At 48.1% G+C, this 26,281-nt stretch overlaps 1 protein-coding gene across 2 annotated transcripts; it reads left to right on the top strand.

Moving 5' to 3' along the window:
- Positions 1 to 207: 207 nt before the first annotated feature.
- On the top strand, positions 208 to 25,412 carry SLC49A3 (solute carrier family 49 member 3). Of its 2 annotated transcripts, XM_063320082.1 has the most exons (10): positions 208 to 396; positions 8,654 to 8,812; positions 9,726 to 9,945; positions 16,075 to 16,151; positions 16,273 to 16,410; positions 16,980 to 17,096; positions 18,721 to 18,873; positions 20,734 to 20,891; positions 21,946 to 22,058; positions 23,487 to 25,410. In XM_063320082.1, the coding sequence occupies exons 1-10, from the start codon at positions 268 to 270 to the stop codon at positions 23,630 to 23,632; spliced, it is 1,410 nt and encodes a 469-aa protein (XP_063176152.1). In that variant the 5' UTR covers positions 208 to 267; the 3' UTR covers positions 23,633 to 25,410. The 2 variants fall into 2 exon arrangements, with proteins under 2 accessions (XP_063176152.1, XP_063176153.1); XM_063320083.1 differs by lacking the exon at positions 8,654 to 8,812 and having other exon boundaries at positions 23,487 to 25,412.
- The last annotated feature ends 869 nt before the right edge of the window (positions 25,413 to 26,281 follow it).

The following is a 26,281-nucleotide window of genomic DNA, read 5'->3' as shown; positions in this document are numbered from 1 at the left end:
TCCCTTCTGCCGAGCGCGACGGAGCAAACCCCTGGCGCGGCGGACAGCTGCGGGCCGCGCCCGGCACCCGCGGGGCACGGCTGTGTCTGGGCTGGGCGAGGCTGCACAGGTCGCTGCCCCACGCTGCGGGCCGGGCCGGGCCCTGCTGCGCCGGGCGGCGGGCGGCGGCTCGGCCGGGGCCGCCCCGGGGAGGCCAGCGAGGGCGGCGGGGCGGGGCCGGGCGGCGGCAGCGCCGTGCCGCGCCGTGCCGTGCCGTGCCGTGCCGCGATGGAGGGTGCTGAGGCGGCGAGCCTGCTGGGGGAGCGTGGCCTGGGGCGGCTGGCCCAGTTCAAGACCTACCGGCGGCGGTGGTTCCTGCTGGCCGCCGTGTGCCTGCTGAACTGTTCCAACGCCATGGTGAGTGCGGCGCGGCGGCGGCACCGGCCCGGCCCGGCACCGCGCAGGGCCCGCGGGGACGCGCCCCCGGAGGGGTGAAGGCGGCCCCGCGTCGCGGGGGGAAGCCGGCGGCCCCGCGGTGCCCGAGCGGCGCCGAGCGCAGGAGGTGGCGCGGAGCAGGCAGGGCAAACGCCCCGCTCTCCTGGCTACCCGCGCCGGAGCGCTGCGGAGCAACTCTGGCTGCTACCGCCGCCGGGGGAGGATGGGGTGACAGGGCTTGCCGGAGCCAAAACCACCTCCTATCTCTTCCTAGAAGCAGCCAGGCAATCTTCAGGGCTCTGCCCCAGTGCCCTGTCTCAGATCCACCCCCTCATCCTTGGAGCACCGGCGCTCGGTTGTGCGCGGAGAAGCCGCATCCCCGCCGTGCCTCGGCGGCCGAACCAGCGGCTTTTCCTTTTGAGCTTCGTTTCTCCTGTTCCGACTTCGGCCTCCGCGCCTCCCTCCCTGACCGGCGGGGTCCGGGGCGCAGGGGGTGGTGGCGGGGGAAGGGCCCGGTGGGGCGGGAGGGGGTGCGTGGTTTGGGAGAGCGCAGGAGGAAGCGCCGCCGCGTCGAGCCGGGCTGGGATGGAGCAAAACGTATTCTGGGGCACGGCTGAAATTGCTGCCGAATTCACTTCGCAGGCCGGGCGGGGGGAAGAAACAAGGTATTCAGCGTCTGTTTAAGGTCACATGTTTCAAACCTAAAAATAGGAGAACGATGTTGAAACTCCTTGGGTAGAGGAGCTGGAGTTTGCTCTGCCTTATTGCTGGCCTAGAACAGCAGATTTATCTGGCCAGAAAAAGGAGCAAGTACATTTTCTTTTGGGTTCTGTCGCACATACAGGACAGTATAGGAGTGATTTTGCACTAAACGTACTGGTCTGTGTACTTATTGCCTACAGGTACTTTATTCTGAAATACCTGGAAAAAAAAGGGATGCCAGATCACACCTCACCTCTTGAACTGATTAAAACTAGGTTAGTCATTATTGAGATAAACACATAAAGTTTCCCCTTACCAAGTCCCAGTATGTGAGATGGAAGCCCAAATCTTTGCTCACCAAGTCACTGAGGATGTTGTTGATAATTATCAGACTGATGTAGAATTATTCATGTGCTTGAGGATTATCATGCTGCGAATGCAGGCTGTCTGGCAGCCAAGGTCAGGCACTGCAACCTGCAAACATTTAAATGCTGCGAAGGAAGAGCAGGTATTCCATGATGCAAGAGTGCTGGAGTAGAGAAATGAGAAAGCACAGCGAGAATGAATGTGCCTTCTCAAGGAAAAATCAGCGTATACTTTAAGAGTGTAAAAAAGTGTCCTGCAGAAAAGCAATGTGAAGCCCTGGTATGTGCTTGCAGTTAAATTGGCACAGCACAACAATATTATGTATCAAGAAAAAACCCCACCCTGCTAGAAGTGGAAGGTGACAGCATGGGTGAAGGAAGCTGTAAAAAACCTTTCCAGGATGTCTTGTCAGACTTTGACTTTGCTGAAACCTTAAACGGGAGGCTTGCTTAAAAGGGTCCTTTCAATGCATCTGCCAGTATAACTGTGTCCTGAGTCATGTTGCTGAAAACTTGGTAGCCCTGAAAAACTGTACTGTTGTCTGTTTGGTTTCTTGCCAACTTCCTGACTGTCCACAGCATTATTTTCCCACAGTATGAACTTAAGCCAGAACTTCACCACTTCAAAACTGGGTGCTTAATAAATATCCTAGGGTGAAAATATTGTTTCGAAGCCACTGCAAAGGTCTGGAATGGCAAGTATGCTGACATATAAAGTTGTAGCCAAACATTTCCTGATGGTAAAGTTTCTCCTAAATGGTTCCTGATAAAAATCACATTAAAATGGAGGGAGTAGTCGACAGGCCATGAAATCAAAGTGGTTGTTTGCTGTTTAAAAGTTCCAGATGGAAAGATTAATTACCAGTTCTGTGATGTGAAAATTGCCTTGCAAGTTAAGATGTGTCCTCAGTTCCTGTGCAGATGTTGCGTGCAGCACTTTGTTCTGTGTATTCCTATGTCAGGTTATCTGCAAAATGCGTATGGGGAGGACACATGACTTTTGAGTTGTCTGACTTGGAAAGAACTGATCACCTCGTGCTGGATCCTTGGTGTCTTCCAGGATGATGCCTTGTATTCCCCGCTCTTACCCATGCACACGTGCACTTTTCTATTAGTGGTCTTCAGCGTCACTGGAAGTGGCAGGCAGGAGACAATCCTGAGCGGGAGAGAATGTCAGTGTCAGGAACACAAGGTAGAAACAACTTGACTGCAGGAAGGCACACTCGGTCATGCAGCAAGGTCAGGCTGAGAAAGGGGTATTTCTTATTTCAGTCTGTTTTAGCATTGTTATTGAGCAAAACCAGGCCAGACCATGTGGTGACAAAAGGGGCACTCTTCCCTACTTCCTCCTGCTCCTCATCAGCATGAGAAATCCCTTCTCTAACCAGAGCACGGCGGGGTAAATAAGGGAGGCTTTTACACCAACCATGAATAGGACCTTACTTGAATCTCTATTACTGACCTGAGTTTAGAAGCCTCTCTCTCTTCCTGCTGTACAAAGTGTCTACTGTCTTACCAGAGATTTGTTCCCATTTGACAGATATATCTATTCTGGAAATTCCTACCTGACAATGTACTGTAAGAAACCCTTACATTATCTTAAGGCCCTAAGTAGGCTTTCACTTGCTAGTAGCAAACGGTGAGTAGTATAATTCACTTGCTGCCTGAAGTCCTGGGCAGAGAGGCTGTTCTGACCACAGCTAAGCTCAGATGATTGATACCCAGCTGTCTCTTGCAACACTGCTGGTGAGGGGTGACATAACTATGCCTGCGGTTGCTCCCCAGACTTGTTTTCTCAAGCTGATGCTGTGGTTTTGAGTGTGTGGGCTTTTTATTCTGAAGACTTAACGTTTAAGAGTATTCACGGTGTGCTGGCAGCTGTTCTGGTAGCAAACTGCTGAGGCAAAGAGCTCCTTCCTCATTGCTGTGAAGCTGGACAGGTGGGAACTTTCTTTTTCACAGGAGGAACTTCTCGCTTTAGCGCTGGGGACAGAGAAGAGCACACAAGAGTGAAACTGAGAGTGTTTCCTCCCTGCAAGCTGGGGAGGAGGAGGGACTCGGAGGGTTGGAGCAGGCTCCCACTTGGCCGAGTGGTTCCTGACTCACCGGCCTGGAGGACTTCCACCACCGCTTAACGTACTTGGGAGAGAAAGGAGAGCTGCACAAGTGGAGACTGGCATGCTCCAGGGCAGGGTGCGCACGCTCCTCACCCACGCCTGTCTGCTCCAGCGATGTCCCTGTAGATACGCATGCACACACAGCCGCTGCTGCCTGGCTGCTGTGTCCTGCTAGTCTTACTGAGAGCTATAGAGGCTAAAAGTGACATCTAGGCAGGGATCCAACCTTCCTGAAGATCATGCCTCTGTCCTTATTTCCTACACTGCTGTGTCAGCATGGGTGCCTTCAGTTGAGACCAGGGGCTGTTTGCTTCCAGACTGTGTGGCCCTTTTGATCTTGAAGATGAGGAGTCTGGTGTAAGGGCTTCATAGCCTGGCCCCAGGAGAGCAGGAGGCAGCCTGCACATCTCAGAAAGACATCCTACATCCTACATCACCTTCAAAGCAGAGTCCGGGTGCATGGGAGAGAGCATGCTGGGACCGGGAGAGCTGCTGCAGGGGATTAGTGAGTTGTGCCTGTGCCTATTCCAAAGCAGAAGGTCCTATTTCGTGTAAGTCATCCCCCTTGGCTCCTCCTTTTTAAGCTGTACATAAATGGTATTACAGGGGCATTGCTACACTGTGCACAGCTATACAGTGTGCCAGACAGTGAAGAATGCTCCATATGGAAGTGTTTGCTAGCTGATACCACCATGCAAAATACCACATGGCAAAATGGCTTAATTTCCACCCTGCGTGATTGCATGTGCTTGCCATTCTGCAAATGATTTTGCTTTTCACTTTTAGAATCTTGATTTGTTGGTGAGGATGGTAGACATTGTTTAACAGCTTGCCTTTCATGAAAAACAACATTTTTGGTACTGCTCCTGTCAGGGCTGCGCCTGGTTATACATGTGATGCAAAAACATATCATTACTGCTCTTTGACCTCTGAAAATCCTGGGCCTGTGTTTATTTGTCCTGCCTTCTGCAGCTCGCACCTATTGCTTATCAAAGTGTAGAGTCTATACGGAGTCCTGCCTTCATCCATCACCTTGCTACCATTGCAGACAGAGAATTGGTGGCTGACAGCCCACCAGTAACCTCCTGCAGAAGTGGGAGGGAGGCGAATGTTGGGTCCCTTGGAATAGGTGGAGGGAAACTGGGTTCTGCAGGTGAAAAGGTCCTGGAGGGTCTGTGCGGGAGTGAAAATAGTAAAGGCAACAGGGCAGAAGAACTGAACCTCGAGAAGGTGGGAGCAGAAGGGGAATGAGAGCAGGAGGAAAACTAGAGGGTTTAAGCTGACTCTGTGAGGAAGAGGGCTGGATCCATGTCTGAAAATCAGTTAATGGTTTACCAGGGTATCAGAAAGAGCAACATAGAAGCTGAGAAAGGGGGGCAGGATGAGAAAAGCTGTAACCTGACCTTGGTTACAGGAGTGCCCAAGCAGGCTGCAGTTAATGGGGAAGGGAGCAGGCAGTCTCTGGGAGGTGCAGGAGAAGAGAAAACAAATGTCAGCTAAAAGAAAGTTAAAGCAAGGGAGGGAGAACTGAAAGGGGAGCCAGTACCCCTCCAACGTCAGTACCAGTCAGATGATTTGGCCTTCCCTGGTGGTCTCACATGCTCCATTGTTAAAGAAGGTGGGGAGGGCGCTCTTCTGTAATTGAGGAAATAAGTAGGCTCTGGGTGGAAAACATTTCCGTCCTTTTCTTTTAGTGATGGGGTATGGCAACCCAGTCAGCCAGCTGTGTGCTGAAAGCAGTGGGAGCCACAGCAGTACTCCAGTGCAAGCCGGAACAGGCTCGCTGATCTTCAGGGGACCAGAAGTCCTCTTCGTCAGTTGCTGTGCCCATTGTGTAGAGCACAAGTTTTATAGTCCAGAGCGTGTGCTGAGGTATGACTTCCTGCCCAGACTAGCATGCACTGGAGCTTTTGCTGTCTCTAAACTCAGAAATCACAGTGAGATGAACGTGCTTCTGAGGCTTGAGCTCAGGAGAAGAGAAGAGCGTGGGAACTATGATTCCTGCATTTGCAAAAGAAATGGTGCATGTTATTACAGTGGCTATTCCAACATCCTGCTAGATGCATATCTGAAGGGAGTGAAGAGTCCATCCCAAATGCTGAAGGATCAAATACCATGGTCTAGAACATGAGTGATCATGGCCAGCAATATTAGATTATACTCCAACAGGAGCTGTCATTTGAGAACAAATAATGCAAAATTTGTGAGGAAATGCTGGGAAGTGAGTTTTGCCAAGTATTAGGAGGTTGGGCTCAAACCCATTGTTGTTGGTTGGCATTCGAATGCAGGAGTCCCTATGCTTGAGTGGCTCCACGTGGGCTTCTGTGTAAATGGCTTGACCTAACTATGCCATGGCCCAGAGAGTGGACTCCTGACATCTAACATTATCCGCTCCAAGTTGTTAAGCAGCCTAGCTGTGTTCTGCTGTGGGGACTGCACAAGGTAGTTGTTGAGCAGTAAGGATGTGGCACTCTGAGATGGGTGCATTTGAAGCCTCAGAGACAAGGCATTCCTGATCTGTGGGGTGGCAAACTGGGAATTTTGGCAAAGTTTGCTAAAATGTTTTGGTTAATTGCAGCCCTGACGGGGCTCAGAATGGACATAATCTATAGTGGGTGAATGGAAATTGCTTGTCACCGTTGCAGGTCAGGAAGAGACATTGACAAGGGGCTGGACCCTCTCAGTTCTGCTGTTGTGACATCCATTGAGCTGCCTTCAGAGCAGCACACGTGGACATGGATGTAGCAGTGCAGTGCTTAACACGGACTCCCCTTGATGCCTTTTGCATCTCATACTGAGGCTCCAGGTCAGTGTGGCTACACAGGCAGTGGATTTGGGTGCAGTTTGACCAGACCACAAGGGCATATGTCCACAAAGTGAGGCTTATGCAGGGACTGAACAAGTGTGTAGGCAACCCTGTTAAGAACAGAGGTGTCTGTCTGTTTCTCCTCCCTTCATCTGTCCCAGGAACAACCAGCTTTTTGGGCTGGCATCCTATAGCCCCATGCATTCTCTCCTCCTGCATCTGTCACCATGATCTACAGTGGGCAGCTTTGGTACTGTTTTTGGTGTGCCAAAGCTGAGTTAAGGCAGTGGTCCTTGGGGAGTGAAAGAAAGAGGAACATCTCTCAGTCTTCATTATGCATCTTTAGAGGTTACAGGGCTTAGATCTCACCAGGAAAGAACTGCATCGTGCTCACCCTGATCTGCCTGAAGGGATGTGCATGAGGGCAGTCACTGCTTAAGTATCAGCCTTGGCAGTGCAGAGTTTCAGAAGCAACATAAGGGCTCTAGTGCCCAGCACAAGAGCTTGCTAACTGCTGTGGATGAAGTCGTCATAGGTGGGAAAACCAAAAACAGAAGGTGGCATACTCAGTTGCTTACCATGGCAATTTCCCTGTGTTAGCAAAACCACACCATGCCATTTCTTTGTTGCAGGGAGATTTGACGTCCACTTTGACCACAGCTACACCTTGAGCTCCATTGCCCAGATCTTAATTTCTCTGTTAGGGCAACACATGGCAAACAACCCCTGCCTGAATGGAGGCAGAAACATAGTTTTTCTCTCCAGACCCGTATAGAAACCCACTTCCTATTTTTGGCCATGTGAGCTTTGTGTCCAACGCGGTAGATGCGGCATGTCAGCTCTTTTCAGAGAAGAGGAAAGGGCTGATGCTAGGAGTCCTTGCTAGGACACTGATAATACATTCAAAACATCTCTGTTACTGCCATTTACTCATTGAATCCCTGCTAGCAGAAAAGCTTAGCTAAACAATGATTTGCATGTGGCTGTACTCACACAGTGACATTTAGAAAGAAGAAAAGCCCATCTCTCCTTCTGCTTTCATTTAATGTGGTAGTTTTTATGGTCCCTAGCGTGTCAGAAGTAAATAGGAACACTGGAAGTAACACGTAGCAGAGCGTAGGGACACACCTTCCTCTGAGGCTGCCCAAGCCCTTTTTCAGTTACACATTAACGCCACAGCCGATGCTGTTGGCAGGATGCAGACAGAGAGGGGTTACCTGGAAAGAGACGGTGGCTGGAGTTCTTTAGTCGCAAGTTATAGCTGAAGCTGTAGCTGAAGTTTTTGTTCACGTTTCTGCAAACTTTATCATCTTGTGTATTCAACAGCTGCAAGGTGATCTTCTAACAGTGTGGTAGCCTACAGCCACATTATTGAAATCTGTTGTCAGGTTAGGCTAGTCTTTTTGAAAAGCACCAGAGAGGGCATCTTCATAAAGAATCCACAGAAACATCCTTAAATTTGGGGTAGTACCCTCATTTCTTTCTTGTGGGCATGATCCCAGGACCTGGTTTGAGGATCAAAGCAGGCTTTGTCATTCCCAGAAGAAACGAGAAGCCAATGGCAACCTTATGAAACCAATGCCTAAAACAAGGTTTAGCAGAATATTTAAAGATATGGCACTGGAAGGAAGAGATGTATAGTTGTTAAAGTAACTCTTGTGTTTCTCTGTTATGTGTTCTGATATACTCACTAATGCAAATTTCTGGGCCCTTTCCAAACCGTTGAGTGTTTGTCTAGGACAGCTTGGAATAATGTCTCTCTTGGCTGACATAGCAAAGTTGTTCTTTCAAGGCCACATCCAGGGGTTACCAATGCAACCATAAATAGCAGGCTGAGTTTAAGGGCTCTTATTTGCAGAGAGGAGATGGCAGTCTCTTGTTTAGAAGGATTGCTTGTGGTTTACATCAGGTAAGTAAGTGCATCAGGGGCCAACATGTTCAACCTGGGGACAGAAAAAGGTACCGACCTCTGCTTCTGCCAGCAGGACAAGGGGATTGGGGATGAGGTAGTGAAATGGGTGGGGTGCTCTGTGCCGAGATAATGATAATAGCAGTGGTAAAATAGTCCTAGCGTGAGTAACTGCAGACACTAGGGGTTTGAATTTTTATTACCAGCCTTAACATCCAGCCTAATTTCGAGGAGAGACTAAGATAGCTAGCCCCTTCACTGCTCAGTGAGACAGTTTGAGGGGATGCTGAATTTCTGTTCCCATGTTCGTGCTTACCCATCTTTGCTTTCTACTCTGCAGCTGTGGCTGACATTTGCTCCTGTGGCTGATAAGACAGCTGCGTACTTCCACATTTCCCTGGAGATGGTCAACTGGCTCTCAATAGTGTACCTCCTCATCTCGATCCCATTTGGGCTGGTCGCAACATGGGTTCTCGACAGCGTGGGGCTCAGATGTGCTGTGAGTTGAACTGTTCTGTTTCCTTGTGGGCATTTCACCTAGAGGTAGCAGTAGCTGCACAAAGTATTAACATGCGTACTGTGAATTGTAGTCTTGCCAAATGCTGCAAAGAATGAGCATGTTGAAAGCTCTGTCCTAGTTTGGCAATAGCAGTCACATCACTTGTGAGGTGGGCAACAGTGGGAAAAGTTAGGGTAATGTTGCATTCATACTTGCCTTTTCCTGCTTCAGTTTTTGTCGTCTTAGCCAACTGACAGGGACGGATGCTGTGAGCTGAGTCTGTGAAGAGCTTACTGTAATTGGGTAGATTTGATAAGGAAAAGCGTTAGCACAGCTATTTTGTTTTCTGTTTAAGGAGCAGCAGGGCATGGTGCAAGCAAGGGACCCCTGTGAGCTCACAGGTTGGTCTATGCTAAGCCAGCTTGGGATCTCTACACTGTCTTCCCAGAAGCAAGAGTGTTGTGGAATGTGTCACTGAAACTCTAGCATGCTAGTGGTAGAGAAGAGCGTTTGCAGGATCCGTATACTGGATGATTATTGCCATCATCTTTGGATTGTCACAGCAATATACGGGTGATGGTGCAAACTTGCAAACAGAGTGTGGTTAGTGAACCTTGGATTTCTAATCAATTCCATGACCATGTCTGTTGCCTTGCATAAGCTACATTGTGGTGTAGTTCTCATGTAGGGCCAGGACAGACACCTTGCTCCCTAAGGAGCAATGTTGGATCAGGAGCATCTTGCAGTTGCCCAAAGGGGTGGCGGTGGTCTGCAGGCAACTTTCCATGAAGTGATTACTGACACTCAGTGTCTCCTGTAATGCATCCGAGACCCTGCTCATGCTAGTCTGTTGCATTAAGTTCTGCCATTCAGCCTTCATCACACAACCCCTGCCTGTTTCTGCTTGCTGCAGGTGATCCTGAGTGCATGGCTGAACATGACGGGTAGCATCATCCGGATATTCAGCGTCCTCAAGTTCCTGAGCTTGGGTTCCCAGAGTTACTGGTACCTGTTTATTGGGCAATGCCTCTGTGCGCTGGCACAGCCCCTTATCATCTTTTCACCAACAAAACTGGCAGCACTATGGTTCCCAGACCACCAGAGAGCAACAGCAAATATGATCGCATCAATGTGTAAGTGACAGCTGCAAAGTAATATTGCTGGCTCCCAGGACTTGCTAGCATTTGTTTGTCTTTCAGAGGCAGCAGGCAGAGAAAGCCCTCTACACACAGCCATTTGGCCCTGCAAATACATCTCTGCCCAAGAGTCTCATAGCCAAGTGCAATAAACCAGTGCCTTTGAGGCCCTGCAAGACAGGCAGGCATTTCCTTGCTGGGGAGTAAGAAGAGGGCCTTAGCCACATTCAGGTGCAAAGTTCAAAGTAAGCCACACAGCCTCCCAGCCTTCCTCCTCTCTGCCATGACAAGGTGATCGTCTTTGTCTAAATATCATAAAGGCTGGGGACAGCCCTCAGTGTTACTAAATCTAAAGTCTGTACTGGCCTTAATTCTTCAGCTTGTTAGAAAGGTGTCCAAATTGCATGTGATGCCTGTGGTCACAGTTGACAAATTCTGTAGCGGCTGGAGGTGAGGCTGCTGCAGCAATTTTGTCTACCAGTTTGTCCAGTAGCAAGGCTGAGCGTGTATTCCCAATTGGTGTGTATGCATACACAGATAAAATATACTCATTTGGCCACACAAACATGTTGGGATGCTAAATGCAGCAGGACTACCACACTGAAACCACATCTGCCTTTCACAGTGCCTGGAAGCTGTGAAACTGGAGAGGAGACACGAGATACACTTGCTCTAATCTCATTCCTCTCTTGGCTGCTTTGGGCTCTGCTAGACACAGGATACTGCACTTAACAGAGCTGTTTCCTCCCTCCATGTAACATTTCCCCATCAGCCAGAAGAAATATCTTCCTCCTTTCTCTAAGGACTTGAGAGGTACTGCAGAAACTGGGCTGGCTTACTGGCTCCATCCGGGAAAGCTCACAGTACCTTTATAGAATCATAGAATGTGTTGAGTTGGAAGAGACCCCACCCCCCTGCAGAAAGCAGGACGTCTTTAACTAGATCAGATTGCTCAGAGCCTCATCAAGCCTGGCCTTGAATGTCTCCAGGGATGGGGCCTCCATCCCGTCTCTGGGCAACCTGTTCCAGTGTCTCACCACCCTCATCGTAAAGAACTAATATATATGGGGGAGCCCTACCTGCTCTTCCCTCAAAGCAGCCAACAGGCACCTTTCCTCCCCACTGGAGTTGTGGGGAAGGGGTGGGCATGGGGAAAAGGGCAATATAGGAGCACCCCTGTACGGCTTTCCCAATGCTGCTGCAAACCCAGAGCACAGGCACTGTTGTTTAGCAAGAATGGATTTATGGTGTCAGAACAAATAAATAACTTTTGCACTGCCTTCCCTAGAGGTGTGCAGGGCTCACCTTGTTTCCCAAGGCTCAGATAGACCCTCACCTTCCCTGCTGGAGAAGGAGCCCTGTTGTCAGTGTGGTGCAATACAGTTACTACCAGGGACCACTGGGCACTTGATCCATCACTGCCCTGAAGGACCCCAGCCTGCAGACAACTTGCTTTTTTTAAGTGAGAGCAGCCAGAGCTGCCAAAGAGTATTTCTTTCACATAGCATCCTCAGTCCTTACAGGACCGAATGGATCTAACTATAGGAAAGAATAAAACTGAAGAGCAAGGAACAGTGGAAACCCAAGAGCTGAAGCTGTTCCATCTGTGGCATGTTGAGAAATCAGTGTGAGGACTGAATGGGCTGTGATTATTATCTGCTACAACACCTGCATATTGCTGCGTAGAGAGCTTCCATTAATACTGTCTGGTTACAGTCATTACTGTCTGCTGTGCAAAATCAGGTTTTCATTTCAAGAAAGTTTAAATATTGCTTAGAAGGAGCCACAGCCCCAGTCATTTACTCCAGTCGTTAATTACTGCACTGGCAAATGTCTACATGTTCCTTCTTGTCTCAATGATCCTTATCCCCCAGCTATTCAGTCTTGTTGCACCTGTTTGTCAGGTAGTTATGGACCTCTTCTCTCCTTTGTGTAGAAAGACTGAACAGCTCCAACCTGGTCACTTTACAAGCACGTTTCCCTTGGCCTCTTCCCACATGTCTCCATGTCCGCCTGTTGCTCACATGAGTTTTTTCTCTCAGCTTGCTCCAGTTTATCAGTGCCAGATTTATGAGCATTGCAGTACTGTTGGTATCAGTGCTGCACACAGAAACTAGCCCTACAGCCTCCTGTCAGTATCCCCACAGCTCTGTTAGTGCCTCTGCATAGGCTTCCCTGTGCTTGTGTGCAGACAAAAGCAAACCCTACACCCAGGATCCTGATAAACAGCTGAAATCACTATGACTCATCTGTGCTCTTGAGTATTTATCATATCTCAGTCCTCCCCATCGCTTTTAGAGACTTACTCACAGAGAAGCAGTGCAGGGCCAAGCACTGATCCTCTGTGAAGACCATGAATTCTCCTGTGTTGGGAGAAGACAGACCTGTCTGAGTCCACTGATGTGGCCTGTGCTTCATCCATGGGTTTCTTCATTTACTGTGATCTGTCAGCATGTCATTTTCTGCACCCTGCAGAGCTTTAGGGCATCAGCATCACTGTCCACAAAACACACAGCAGCACTGCAGAGTACTGCAAGCTAATCCACCAGGACCCCTGTACCATAATGTACAGCTGATTAACTCCAGTGATCTCCTTTCCATTCTTAGTCTAGGCTCATATAATTTCTCTTCACAGGAAGAGAAGGCAGCTGGAACCCTGTAATTACTCAGATAATCTCACTTACTCTTTTTCAGACTGAGCCCAATGCTCACATTTCCACCCCTCACCCATATCTTCTGGAACTGCTTCAGCATGCTGATAGTTCATGGAAACACCTGACAGTAGTTTTCAGGCAGTACCCTACAATGCACAGATGCATTATGCCCCAACGGAGAGGTGTTAATCTATCTCCTTGGAAACCTTTGTTTATTTGTGTCCATGTATATGTAACATTTCACTAGGATCATAAACTACTACTTCCCCAAGTACAGAGCAGAAATGCTACAGTTGTGGTGTGCTATAGCACTATTAATGATGCCTCAGCAGAATCGTAGAACAGACAAGGTTGGAAGGCTTCTCTTGGGACCGTCTCGTTCAATACTTGTCTCAAGCAAGGTTAGCTAGAGCAGGTTGCCCAGGGTTGTGTCTAGTCAGGTTTTGACTCTCTCAAAGGATGGAGATGTTGCAACTTATCAGAGCAACTTGCTTCAGTATTCAACCACTGTCACAGTAAATACTCAGTTTCCTGTGCTACAGGTTGTGCCCATTGCCTCTTATCCTGCCACTGGGCACCCTGAGAATAGTCTGGTTCCCTCTTCTCTACTATCCCTGATCAAGGTTATTTTCTCCGGGCTGAACATTCCCAGCTCTTCCAGCCTCTTTAAGTATGAAAGATGCTCTGGTCCCTTAACCAAGTCTTTGACCCTTGACTGGACTTGCTCCATTAACTGCATATCTTTCTGGTGTTGAGGAGCCTAGCACCAGACTTGGCTCTCTGGATGTTTCTCACCAGGGCTGATTAGACAGTAAGGATCACCACCTTCCACCTGCTGGCAATGCTTTTCCCAATGCAGCCCAGGATGTTGTTGGACACCTCTCTGCAAGGGTGCATTGCTGGCTCACAGCCAAGTTGCAGTTCACCAGGACCCCATGTCCTTCTCTACAAAACTGCTTCCCAGCAGCTTCTCCAGGCTGATCAATCCCAGGTCTCTCAGTTTCTTCTCACATGACAGAAGCTCCAGTCACTTAATCAAATGTTTGGCCCTTTGCTGGCCCAGTAAGTCCATGTCTCCTTCATATTGGCGAGCCCAGAACTGGGCACAATACTCCAGATGCGGCCTCACTAGTGCTAAGTAGAGGGTAAATATCACCTCCTGCTGACAACGCTCTGCCTAATGCAGCCCAGGATGTTGGTGGCCTTCTTTATCATGAGGTTGTGTTGCTGGCTCATGATCAGCTTGGTATCCACCAGGACTCCTAGCTCCCACACCAGGTCTTTTTCTGCAGGGCTGCTTTCCAGTTGGTCAGCCTCGGTGTGTACTGGTGGATGGGGTTATTCCTCCCTAGATGCAGGACTTCACATTTCCTTTTGTTGAACTTCACAAGGTTCCCCTTTGCCCATTTCTCCAGCCTGTTGAGGTTCCTCTGAATGGCAACATAGCCATCTTCTCTATCAGCCACTCCTCCCTGTATCACAAACTGGCTGTGGGTGCTCTCTGCCCTGTCTTCCAGGCTTTTTGTTAAGGCTAAACTGTATTGGCCCCAGTATCAACCCCTGTGGTGCATCACCAGTGACTGGCCTCCAGTTGGACTTCATGACAGTGACGATAATCCTCTGGGACCAGCTGTTAAGGTGACTTCCAGTTCATCTCACTGTACGCTTATCTAGCCAGTACTTTGTCAGCTTGTCTGTGAGGATGTTATGGGAGACAGTGTCAACAGCCTTAGTAAAGTTGACATAAAAAACATCCACTGCTCTCCCCTCATCCACACAGCCAGTCATCTCACTGTACAAAGCTGTTAGGTTGGGTGAGCATTTCTCCTTTGCTGACTGCTCCTGCTCACCTTGTTGTCCTTCATGTGCCTGGAAATGATGTCTAGGATTAGTTGTTCCATGACCTTCCCAGGGATCAAAGTGAGACTGAAAGCGCTGGAGTTCCCTGGATTCTCATGCCGTTCTTCAAGATGGGAGTGACATTTGGTCTCTTTTAGTCCTCAGGAGCCTCTTGGAATTGCCATGGCCTTTTAAGGATAGCCAAGAATGGCCTTGCAGTGAAAACAGCCTGCTCCCTCAGCACTTATTTGTGCATCTCATCAGTCCCATGCACTTTTGTGTGTCTGACCTGCTTAATGTTCCCTAACCAAGTCCTCCTCCACTGAAGGTAAATCTTCCTTGCTCTAGACTTTACCTCTGGTCTCAGGGCTGAAGCCTGGTCTTACCAGTAAAGAGTGAGGCGAAAAAGGGATCAAATACCTTGGCCTTTTCCATATCCTTTGTCACCAAGTCTCCTACCCCATCCAGCAGCAGGCCCACGTTTTCCCTAACCTTCCCTTTGCTGCTAATGTACTTGTAGAAGCCATTCTTTTTGCGCTTCACATCTCTCACCAAACTCAGTTCCAGGCTGGCTTTGGCTTTCCTAACCCCATCCCTGCACACTAGGAGAAAATCAACTTTACTTGTTTGATTGTTTGCAGAACATAGCCTTAAAGTTAAAATATTGTCTCCTGCAATTTTGGAGATTGCCAAGTTAGGTCCCAGGAGTGCTGCTTCACATGCTACTCAGCTCCAGCCCCATAACAATGCAACCCCCTACTCCAGTACAGACCAGTGTCTGAGATTCTCTTCTACCATGTGATAGTTGGTAGCAGAGATCAACTTGTATGCCAGCTTGGGCTTTACTGAAGAAATGTATTGGTTGGAAAGGTGTCGGGAATGACCTAGTGTCACTTTAGAGAGCCGTTGTAGGGCTTTCCTGCTTTTCATGCCCTTTTGGCAAAGAAGTCCAATGGCATCCAGGTCACCACTGGGAAGAGCATTGCCAGCAGCTTGAGGGAAGTCCCCTGTCTACATCTGAAAGAGCTGTGTCCAGTTCTAGGCTCCTCAGTACAAAAAGGACATGGACATATTAGTGTAAGTCCACTTAAGAGCCACTAAGACAATTACGGGAATGGAGCATTTGTCATGCCAGCTGATGCTGAAAGAGCTGGGACTGTTCACCCTCAAGAAGGCTCAGAGGGATTTTATCCATATGTATACATGCCTAGTGGCATAGGGGGACTATAGAAAGGGAAGCACCTCAATTTGTTACTGCTGCTATATAACATCGGGACAGATGACATGGATTCATTTTGTCCCTTCAGTTTAGCATTTACTGAGGCAGCCTTGTGAGGGTGAGAACACTGTAATTCATAGACGAAAACCAGTTTACAGGAGTTAAGAGTTGTAGGGAGATGGGTTTATAGAATGGACTTAATGGGGGTGAAGGAACAGATGTGGCAAGAGTAAGACCACACAGCCAACTTCTCCAAATATTGCCCTCCTGGTTTCTCCCTATATGTGCCTTGTTCTGTCCTTACTCATTGCTGGGCTGCACGCTGCAGCTCTGGTGCTGACTGGCAGTAGAGGTGGACAAATGATTCTCACTGCTTGCATGAAAAAAGTGTCTCTCTGTTTTATTTCCTTCCAGCCAATCCTTTGGGTATTCTTATAGCAAACGTGCTGTCACCTGCACTAGTTCCTGAAGGAAAGCACATCCCACTGATGGTAAATAAAAACTGTTTTAATCAGACAGCTGGACTGTTTATTAGTTATCCAGCTAATTTATTTATTTGGAGGCAGTGGAGCTGAAAAGACTAGTAATGTGTCTTTACTTTGTGTTGTGTAGCTGGGTGTTTATGCCGTCCCAGCAGTAACAGCCTGTGCTCTAGCAACTCTGGGGATTCATGAGAAGGTTCCTCCAACGCCTCCTTCGGCCAGTGCCACTAACTCCACCTCCAAGCCATTCCTCATAGGGCTCAAGATGGTAAGTGCGATAGCATAAAGAGACACCGGTGCTGGAGTGAGGGGTGCAGCCCTGACAGACAGGGATATGCTGGGGAATCTGCTGACAAAGCAGGCTATGAACTCCACTACACCAAACCCGGCACGGAAAGCCCCCTGAAGGAGACCAGGACCCCTTCCTTCCTCAGGGAGTGGAAGCTGCTTATAGCAAAGCTGCAAGCAACGGTATCTGACTGTTCAGCTGTGGGCTGGTTGCCATTCAGCTAGATCAGACAGGCACGTCTGGGCTAATCCAAGAGGACCACGCAACCTGAGCCTTCTGAGCAGGTGTGGTAACAGGTAGGACAGCACAAGGCAAAGTGAAGGAATTTGGGCACTGAAGAGATCCTTCCTCCCTACATGGTCCCCATTTTAACTTGTCCTCTGGCTGAACTGACAGGAGAGAGAGCCAGACCCCTCTAATGATCACAGGGTTGCCCTGTCAATATTTCCAACTGAGGGGTCAGAGCTACTGACCCTCAAGCCTACTGTCACAGGCAGGCCTTTTCCCCCACTCCACTTGTTTAAATGATAATTAATTTCTTTCTCTAGCTCCTGAGAAACAAGCCGTACATCATCCTGGCAGTGTGCTTTGGAGGAGGAATTGGCATGTTCACCTGCTTTTCAGCTCTGCTAGAACAGATCCTTTGTGAAAAGGGGTATTCAAATGTGAGTCTCCTTCCTTTCCTCCCCATTGTCCACATCATCTCTGATACAATCAAAATGACTTTCCCTGATAAGAGACTCAGAGCAAAATGAAGACAGTTGAATATGCTGCACTGTCTTGTTTCTTATTTGCTCACATTATCTAATATAGATTAAGTGGTACATTTACCCAGAGCACAGTCAGTCTCTCAGTAGAATAGATGATCTGCATTTTCATTACTGCCCGTGGCCAGGCTCCCACTTGCAAATGAAAAACCCTTACTACTCAAACACTTCTTAGAAAAAAAGAGTATTGCGTTTTTTCTGAGCCACTCCAGAGCACTGATGTCTATGCACTATGTCTATGATGTCTAACACCTTCCCCAGAGTAGGATGGGGCCCAGGCAAGCCCTAGAGTGAAACTGAAGGCAGGCTCATGCAAGTGCCTTTTTCTCTTTGCACAGTCTTGCATGAAGCCAGGGCAGCAGAGGAAGTCACTGTGACAGCTATTTCCCCATCCTTCCGACACTGGCCAGGTGCTGCTTTTACAGTTGAGCACAGCAGCACGGCTGGTTCCTCCCTGCAATAGCAAGGGGCTGCCCCAGTTCCCGCGTTTACCCTCAGGCAGGCAGCACTTCAGTCCTGCTGCTTGTATCCCCGTGGAGGTCCTCTTAAAACGCCTCTTCAGCTGTCGTGTATGCACGCCTACACCTCTGGTCTCTGTCCACTCCCTCTCAGCTCCCATGTGTGATACCTGATTCAATGCTGCATAGCCACATCATGTTTGCACACTCCATTGGCTTTTAACCGGAAACCTTTTAAACTTTGGAGCCTTGCTTTCTGTGCATCATGATGCTTTTGTCTGTGTGTGACTGGCTTGCCCTGTCCTGTTAGCCCACAGAAGCTATTCCAGATACCCTTTCCTTCCAGTCTGCCCCTGAGGCTCCCAGAAAAGTTTAGCCATGTTTGTTAAAACTTCACTGCTTTCAATATTGATGTTTGCATTTGAATTCTTGTAGAGTTGAAGGAGTGGGACACGCAAAGGTAGTCACTGCCCACAACAGAGCATGTACCCTATCCTAACTACTGATCATTGCCTCTCTAATTAGACGTCCTTGCTACAGCCAGGTAGCTACTGTGTCTCATCTAGCATGCTTTGGGGCTGCCAGCCTTATGGAAGGCATTCTGCCAGCGCAGGTCCCTGGTCCCTGGTAAGAAAAGGGCGAGGAGCATGATTATAAACAGGAGCAGATCCCAAGGCAGTTGGACCTGTTACCACCAGTGTGGACAAGGCACCTGATTGCCCCTGTAGGAGCCATGAACAGTCTCATGCCCAGGCTGGAGCATTTAACACCGGGGAATTGCTGCTGCTGTGCTCCCAGCTTCCCGTGTCAGGTGTGCAGAGACTTGCCATCCATTGAGACTTAGGGAGTGCTGTGACCCTGCTGTCTCCACACACTTTTAACAGCAGCTGGGCCCCATTATTTGCTACTCAGAGCCCTGTGCAGGTTTCAGCTACTGCAACGGGCAGGGAAGCTTTTCCTACCTCAGTGAGTGACCCACTAGCAGCAGGCAGATGGGTTGGTGACATTAAAACCTCTTTCCTAACTGCTGTAGTTGCTCAGTTACTTGTTCTTCTGCCCTCCAGGAATTTGCTGGCCTGAATGGTGCACTGTTCACGGTGTGTGGTTTGTTGGGTGCTTTCCTGCTAGGCCTGTATGTCGACCGGACAAGGAAGTTCATAGAGTCCACCAAGATTTGTTTCTGTCTTTGTGCCCTTGCCAGCATTGTGTTTGCAGTGGTGAGTTCTCCCTTGCATTGCACTATGGGCTTTGTTCTGTTGCCATACGATAAATCATCAACTCAAACTAAGGTCATTTGATGTCATAGTATTTATTTTTAAGCCACGTGTTATGTTTTGGGATTATGTCTCTGGGCTAGAAATGTTTTAAAGAAATACCCTTTACCGAGGATTTCACAGTCACTGTGGAGCCCGAGACAGACTGATTTATTTATATAAATAAATTGGCATAATTTTTCTTCCTTACATTGGATCACCATGTTTACTGGCCCCGAGACCATTTTATCCAAAAAGAAATGGAATTGCCAAATATCCATCTTATAAAAATGAATAAGAATGCCATAGTTTTCCCACCACCTGCCTTTAACAGGTGGTGGATGCCAGGAGTGTAGGATTAGCAAAAAAGACCTAGTTACGTGCCTAGTTCTCCAGTAGTTCCTCAAGGAGGACAAGACGAGGGAGATGCAGAAAAAGGGGGAGGCTTGAATCCAGCCAGGAGAGGAATGCAGAATGTGGAGACTTTACACCCATGAAGCTGGAGTGCAAGGACTGCACTGAAGCATCGTCATTGCCAATGGGAGCCATCACCCATCAGGAACCTAGGCATGGGGCACAGGACTCCTAGCACAGCAGGGGACCTAGGCTGGTGCAGGTCTCTGCTTTCCCAACAGGCTTGTGTTGTGCATTTCTCCTGTGTGTTGAAAAATCCAGACTTTCAATACGGCATGACCACACCTCCCCCTGGGCCAAGATCCCAGTGACATTATCTCCACTTTGAAGAGACAGACAGATGCAATGCCTAAAGCAAGGTGCCTGAAGGAGTAGGACAGGGTGCCTAAAGCAGACTTTGCATTTCACCCTTTAGTACTCTGCCATTTGTTGGCAGGATGGTCTGAATACAAGTCAGCGTGCCTGGGCCCAAGTAAAGCAATGAGTAGGCAAGAGGCTGTGTCGTGTCAGGAGCAACAAGCAAACCTTTTCTTCCTCCCCCTCCCTCCATCCCCTTTATCCCATACAGATGAACTACTAGTTCAGAGTAGTAAAACCAAAAACACCCATTTAAATCTGCTTGATGGCTTGATGCTTTCAACTCAGATTTCAGACACACAGAGTTTTCCTTTTTTTCCAGATTTTACCAGTTTAGCTGGGCCAGGCCTGCTGCAGCCATGCCAAGGCAGACACCCTGTGTTCCTCTGTGGAGTTTATTACATGGTTAAGGAAGGAGGTACCAGCACTGTGGCTGCAGGATTTGTGCCCTTGACTTTGCTAGTGTTAGCTGGACAAGCCCATGGTCTTTCCTCCAGAGTTAAAGACAAGGCTGTTCTAGGCACTAAACTAATCTCCAGGGTTTGTGAATGTTTCAGGTAGTTTTTTGTTTGTTTTGTTTGTGGGGTTTTTTGTAGTAAAACTGCAATGTTACAAACATGAGACCGACAAAATAAGGAATAGTTTTCCTTATCGGTGAGCTGCAGCAACACAGGGAATTCTCATATGTAACCCAATGCAAACACCACTTCTGAAATGTTAGCTTGCATTGGGAGGAAGGTGTGCGTTTCACTTTGTGCTGGAGATATGCTGAGCGCAGTCCTGCTAAGTTACTGACCAGGAAGTCAAGTCACAGTAATACGATCACACCAATGCTTTTCAGGTAATTCTGCTGATACTCTCTCTCCTTGCTTAAATTAAATAGATAAATTTCTTTTGTGTAGCCATTTGTTGACTCTAGAGGGTTGGAGGTAAAAGAGGGAAGGTATTGGTGAGAACAGTGAGCCCTTGGGACTTCTTGCAGGTAATGGGTTCAGAGATTCCCTGTGCAGCAGTGCTGACGCTGAAATTTTGTTGTTGCTTTTCTGCCTGCAGACATCTCGGTTCAGACATCAGACCGTTCTGCTGGCCATCACCAGCTCATTCTTTGGTTTCTTCGGTTTTGCGATCTACCCCATTGCCATGGAGCTGGCTGTGGAGTGCTCCTACCCTGTGGGAGAGGGCACATCTACAGGCCTGATTTTTGTTGCAAGGTAAGCAGGCAGGTTACATCCAATTCACAGCTGAGCTTGGGCTCAAACACACACACACACAGAGGTGCAGAGAAGAGGCTGGACATCAGTGCTATCGATCCTCCAGAACTTCTCTCTGGTGTATGTGCACATGACCATGACAAGGCGGGAGCAGGCTGGCTGAGCCGTAGAGCTGAAGAGCTAAAGGTTTTAAAGTAAGGAGGAGCATGTGGAATTGGTGCAAGAAAAGCAAGAAGGAAGATGAAGGTCTCCCTTGCTTGTCAGAAAGTGGGATTTAACCATGCTCAGCATCACCTACCTTTGAAGCAGATGGGGGCTGTATGCCTGAGAGGGGCACCCATTCCCACAGCAGTAAGGGGACTTGTCAGGTCTCAGTGCTGTGCTGAGGGAGATGGGGCCCATCACTCACAGGGCAGTGACCACAGGGCTGGTCACAACAGATGGGGCAGTGATCAATTTACATGCCAAGGGCTGGCACTGGACTGTACCAGGAATGACTTGTTGAAGCTCTAAGCAGTGATATATGTGGTCTGGTGCCGTGTGTATGTGTCAGTTGGAGCTGCAGCAGCAAGAAACATCAGACAAAGAGAGGCATTAGACATCACCTTTGAAGGCTGTTGTCTCCCACTGGTTGTGGACTTTGTTGCTTTGTTAGCTAGCTATGAGTGAGGAGGAGGCCGAAGTCATAGCCTGAGTTTTTCCCATCCTCAACACTGCAGTAGGAGGTACTTCCAAGTTTCTGCCCAGTGACTAAGCCTCAGCTCCTTGACAGCTGTAGTTCAAACCTGCCTGTCTCCAGAGGGAGTATATAGTGGTCCTGCCCTACTGGCACCGAATCTGGGGGTGTGCTGAAAAAAGGCTGACCTGCACACCCTGTGAGCCAGTGCCAGTTTACAGGCACCTGGTACAGAGGAAGCTGGAAGTAGCTCTCTCTGCTAGAAGGACCCTGCTCCAGAAAGGGGCCTCACTTTCTTCCTGCCGGGGAAGCTGGGCTTGCCTGCAGCACTGATGAATCAGGCAGGTGCCATGACTGGATGTTGGCTTCTCCCCACAGCCAGATTGAAGGTGTGATTTTAATGATTCTGCTACAAGCCCTCACTGTGCGTGTTTCTGAGGATCCATCCTCTACCTGTGCCCTTGATCAGAGTGGAGCCCTGGACTGGACAAGTAAGTATGTCCTTGGGAAATTATGCTGGACTCTTGGTTGCACTCCACGTACCCCCCACTCTCCTCCAGGTCTCACTGTGAGGGAGGCTGCAAGATTGATTGCTATTGTAGCATATCTCTTAGACACCTTTCCCAAGCTGATGGTGCACTCCTTGCTGCTCCTGCTAAACCAGGTGCAAGATTGAAATGGGGAGACCTCTAAGGTGCTGTGAATGCTACCGGTGACCCTGGGTTAACATTTCTCTTAAGGCCACTCTGCAGAGACCTGAGCTTCACCGAGCTAGAAGGCAGTGGGGAAGACATTGTACACGTAGCACAGCCTGTGCTGCTTTGCAGTGGGAAGGCCAAGACTACAAGTCCATTGACTGAAAGCTACTTCTCTTGCTCCTGCACATAGAGCTGCCTGGGTTTGTAACATGCCAGTGCAGCTTTGTTCTGCGTTATTCCACACTTCTCTTCTTTTCGTAGCTGGTCAGGAGAAAAGACAGCAACCGAGATGAACAAGAGCACAAATGTGTTTTCAGTGCAGGCTAGACCCTGGTCTTGGTCTCTCATCTGGTTCATATTTATGTAATACTGACACCAAGTCCTGGGGAGTTACCGTAACACAAAGGCTGGCAAACACCTTTTAAATATATCCTGCTTGGCTGAGCGGAAACTCCTCAGAACAAGCTCTACTAGCTTGTAGGGAACAAGGCTTCACAATAACTGTCCCCAAAAAGCAATTTGACTGCTTCATGTCTGAAAGCCCGCAACTCTCCACCTTATCAGATCAGACCTGTGGTCTGATACATGCAGGGACATCTGCGGGAGAAAGGCATGGAGGTGTTTATTTGAGACACTGCTGGAATGAGAATGTGACTACTTCCAGGCCTTTTTGCATGTAGCCTTTTAGATTTACTTTTATTTTTTCATTCAGAAAAGGTTCTTTCAACACAAATTTTTCTTTGATTAAAGTTTATCTTTAGTGAGCTTTTCCTACATTTTGCTCTTGGAAGATATAACAAGAAGCACTACCTGTGTGGACCTGTTCGCTTATGAAGCTCAAGTGTTTTGACTCAGTCTTTCTTGTAACTTTCTTCACCACTCCACAACACGCAAACGTGTACACATACACAGAAACACACACAGACACAAACACACTGTGTGCACTGGTGTAAGACCTCTAATCTGTCTGGTCATGCAGGACAAGAGTCCTGGAAACCTTCCACATTTCACCCAGATCCTGTTTCTATGCCAGTATTATGGGAGACAAGGTTTGGCTGTTACCATGCTGGCATTGCCGCACTGTGAGCTGCACGCTGTCCTCAGGGGTAGCCTTTGGGAGGAGATCACACAGGCTGTGCAGTTGCTGAGGAGCTGACCTCTAGACTTCTGCACTAGTGGGGAGTTGTGAATTCACCATCTAAAAGTATATCTTCCTTGCAGCTCCGGTACTGGTGCTGGCTGGCCTCTGCAGTGCTATGGCTTGTTTGTACGTCATCTTCTTCCATACTGACTACAAGCGGCTCCATGCTGAGGCAAACAATGGTGATTTGGACAAGGCAGAAGATACAGATGTTCCTGAAGCATAACCAGGTCTTTTGGGGCATGCCAAGGGCCCAGTAAGAGAAGGACTCAGGCCTGTGTTCAGGGACCATGACTGCAAATGCTCAGCTGGCACATTGTGATATCCATGTCCCGTTGCACAACAAGAAAGGACCAGAGTCACTTCAGAGTCTGGGGCACCTTTACTGCACTTCCCTCAATCTTGTATTTATTTGTGAGCCTGGGCTGTAAGAAAGATTGTGCTGACAGAAGGGTCACATTGGGACCGGACAACTATGCATATAATGGGGATTTTTAGCCGACTTGATTCAAGCTAAAGACATGTTGTGGAGGAGAGGAGCATTATATTTCAGCCATTTTTTCATTCTCATGTACTTGGATCAGGGGTGAAGCTTTCAGAGGCGTGGAAGCCACGCTGATCACAAACCTAGTGGAAAACTGTGGTTTAAGGACTGTGGTTCTTGTACAGCATAACAACTGTTCCTTGCATTGCAGCGGGGAAGTGTAGGTATGTGATCTGTAATATAAGTCTGTTACAATGAGCCACTTTGTCCTCTTCTTCAAATAGGAAAAGAAAAGCTCTGCCTGCAGTGCCACCTGTAAAAGAAAATATCTGTAAGCAGCAGAAGTTAAATACGGCAGGATTCCTCACTCATCTGACAGCATCTCTGTCAGATGGTGAGACATTCAGGATAAGCTTGGTTTACTTGGTCTTCTGTTGTTTCTCCACCTTTCCAGCAATTGTAGTGGTTTAAGTTTTCCCCAAGAAAATGAAGCTGCTTGTTTAAGATTAGGGTAGTGTACCCTCCCCAAGCCAAGTCACGCTCTCCTATAGGGGAACACTGAGAGGGCAGCTCACTTTTTAGGGAATGACACAGAAGCTGGCAGGAGAACTGGCAAAGGTGACCACTTAGGGAATGCAGGGACCTGTCATAAGTTTCTGCAGATGATAGGGGCTTTTCTGGGGAAGAAGAAGTAAAAAACAACATCAACAAGCACCTTCCAGTTCTCTCTGCAACTGATAGCTGTTCTTCAGTGTTAGAAGAGATGGGTTGAAGATCCCATCAGAAGATCCCATTTGGAGCTCAGTTACCTTAACAACTGCAACGGGTACAACTGGATTTTTCATTTTGCAGTACTTCCACAGCAGTCCAGTGTCCTGCTTTGGTGTTCAGATCTAAATGTACAACCTGGGAACATTTTACCCTGTAACATTTCAGTGGTAAAAAATGAGATAGATGGGATTCAGTGATACTTCCTATCATGCATCTTGCAAGGGGATCTGAGTACTTGCTGTTTAAGGGGACGTGATGCAAATTGGACCTGTGACTGGTTTTAGCCAGTACAGCTAGATGATGATCCCAAAGCAGAGGATACACTTCCCCTAAAAAACACCGTACAGAGGAGCTCTCTTGGTGCCTGAATTCTCTTCCCCATTAGCAACTGGAAATCTTACCCTGTGTGAAACACCTAGCTGCATACTTCTAGGAAACCTGCTTGTTCCTACAGCTCCAGCCCTGCTCTCACCAGTAAGCACTGATGTTTGTCAAAAGCAGCAGGAAATAAGTCTGAAACTGAGGTGAAACAAGCTCAGTTTGGATCTGGCAGAGGAAAGAGATTAGCTGTCTTTTGCAAAACTAACTGGTCAGTTCTGCAGCCCTGGAACTAATACACCAAACAGATTAACACCAAATTAACCTGCCACTCCTGAGTCCTACTGTACTGGAAAGCAAGAAGCACTTGGTAGTTTATAATTTTATATATTTACAAATGCTTATTTTTTTTTAATAAAGGGTGTTTTACTATATTAAATTTTAAAGAAGTTATAGTGATATTTTATATTTATAGTATGCAAGGGTGCATCAGGTCTGCTATGTAGCACAAACGAAAGGTCTTTGTTATACCAAAGGTATACCAAAGGTATTTGCCAGATGTGCATTAAGTTGTGCTCAAAATGATGATGTGAAGTGGTATATCAAATCCTTAAAATGACAGTGTGAAATTAACTGTAGGTTAAACAGCTTTAGGTTAAAGAGTGAGGAAATACTGCTAGGAAATGTCTCCAAAATCTGCCATTGCCCTGATCAGAGAGTCTGCCTTGTCCCAGCTAAGACCGCTCTTATCTTTATCCAAGCATATAAGAAATTTGAAAAGGGAGAGTTTTCTCTCTACTAATGCATCAGACATATAGGTGTGTGAGGCTAATTGTGAATTCCTAATGTGTAGTGGAGCATATGGTTTATCATACGCTGGCAGCATGTCATAGGGGTGTTACGGCACCGCTAACAGTGAGGCCAGGTAGCTCACACAAATACCTACCTTGCACCATCAGCTGTTTCTGCTGGCTCAGCTAACTTCACACTATGTCTTTAGAAGAAAAGAGGCTCAAATTTCTGTACTAGTCTGTAATTAGTACCATAGCTGAAGTCGGCTTACTCCTGTATACTCTTCCCCTCAAGGCTGCATAACTCTTCTGTCTGTCACAGCTCACAGTTAGATGTGCCTTTCTCTGGAAAGCCTATGGAAAGCAGGAAGCTGAAATCTTAGCAGGACAGAGGGATTTTGATGTTAAGCTATGGGCCTGGTACGCTGAGGGGTGGATCCATGTCCTTTCCTGGCCAAAGGAGTTGTCTGGCTGCCTTAACAAGCCTTCTGTGAATCCAGTAACCCCAGCA

Source organism: Chroicocephalus ridibundus, chromosome Z (genome assembly GCF_963924245.1).
Source record: "Chroicocephalus ridibundus chromosome Z, bChrRid1.1, whole genome shotgun sequence".
NCBI lineage: Eukaryota > Metazoa > Chordata > Aves > Charadriiformes > Laridae > Chroicocephalus > Chroicocephalus ridibundus.
Note: the sequence above shows the minus strand (reverse complement) of the source record. Positions and strands in the feature narration are given on the sequence as shown.

Bases quoted from the DNA above. Each gene is read 5' to 3' on its own strand.
- SLC49A3 (XM_063320082.1), top strand. From the start codon at position 268: ATGGAGGGTGCTGAGGCGGCGAGCCTGCTGGGGGAGCGTGGCCTGGGG. The intron at 397-8,653 runs GTGAGTGCGGCG...TCTACTCTGCAG, and splicing joins TGAACTGTTCCAACGCCATG to CTGTGGCTGACATTTGCTCC. The intron at 20,892-21,945 runs GTAAGCAGGCAG...TTCTCCCCACAG, and splicing joins GGCCTGATTTTTGTTGCAAG to CCAGATTGAAGGTGTGATTT.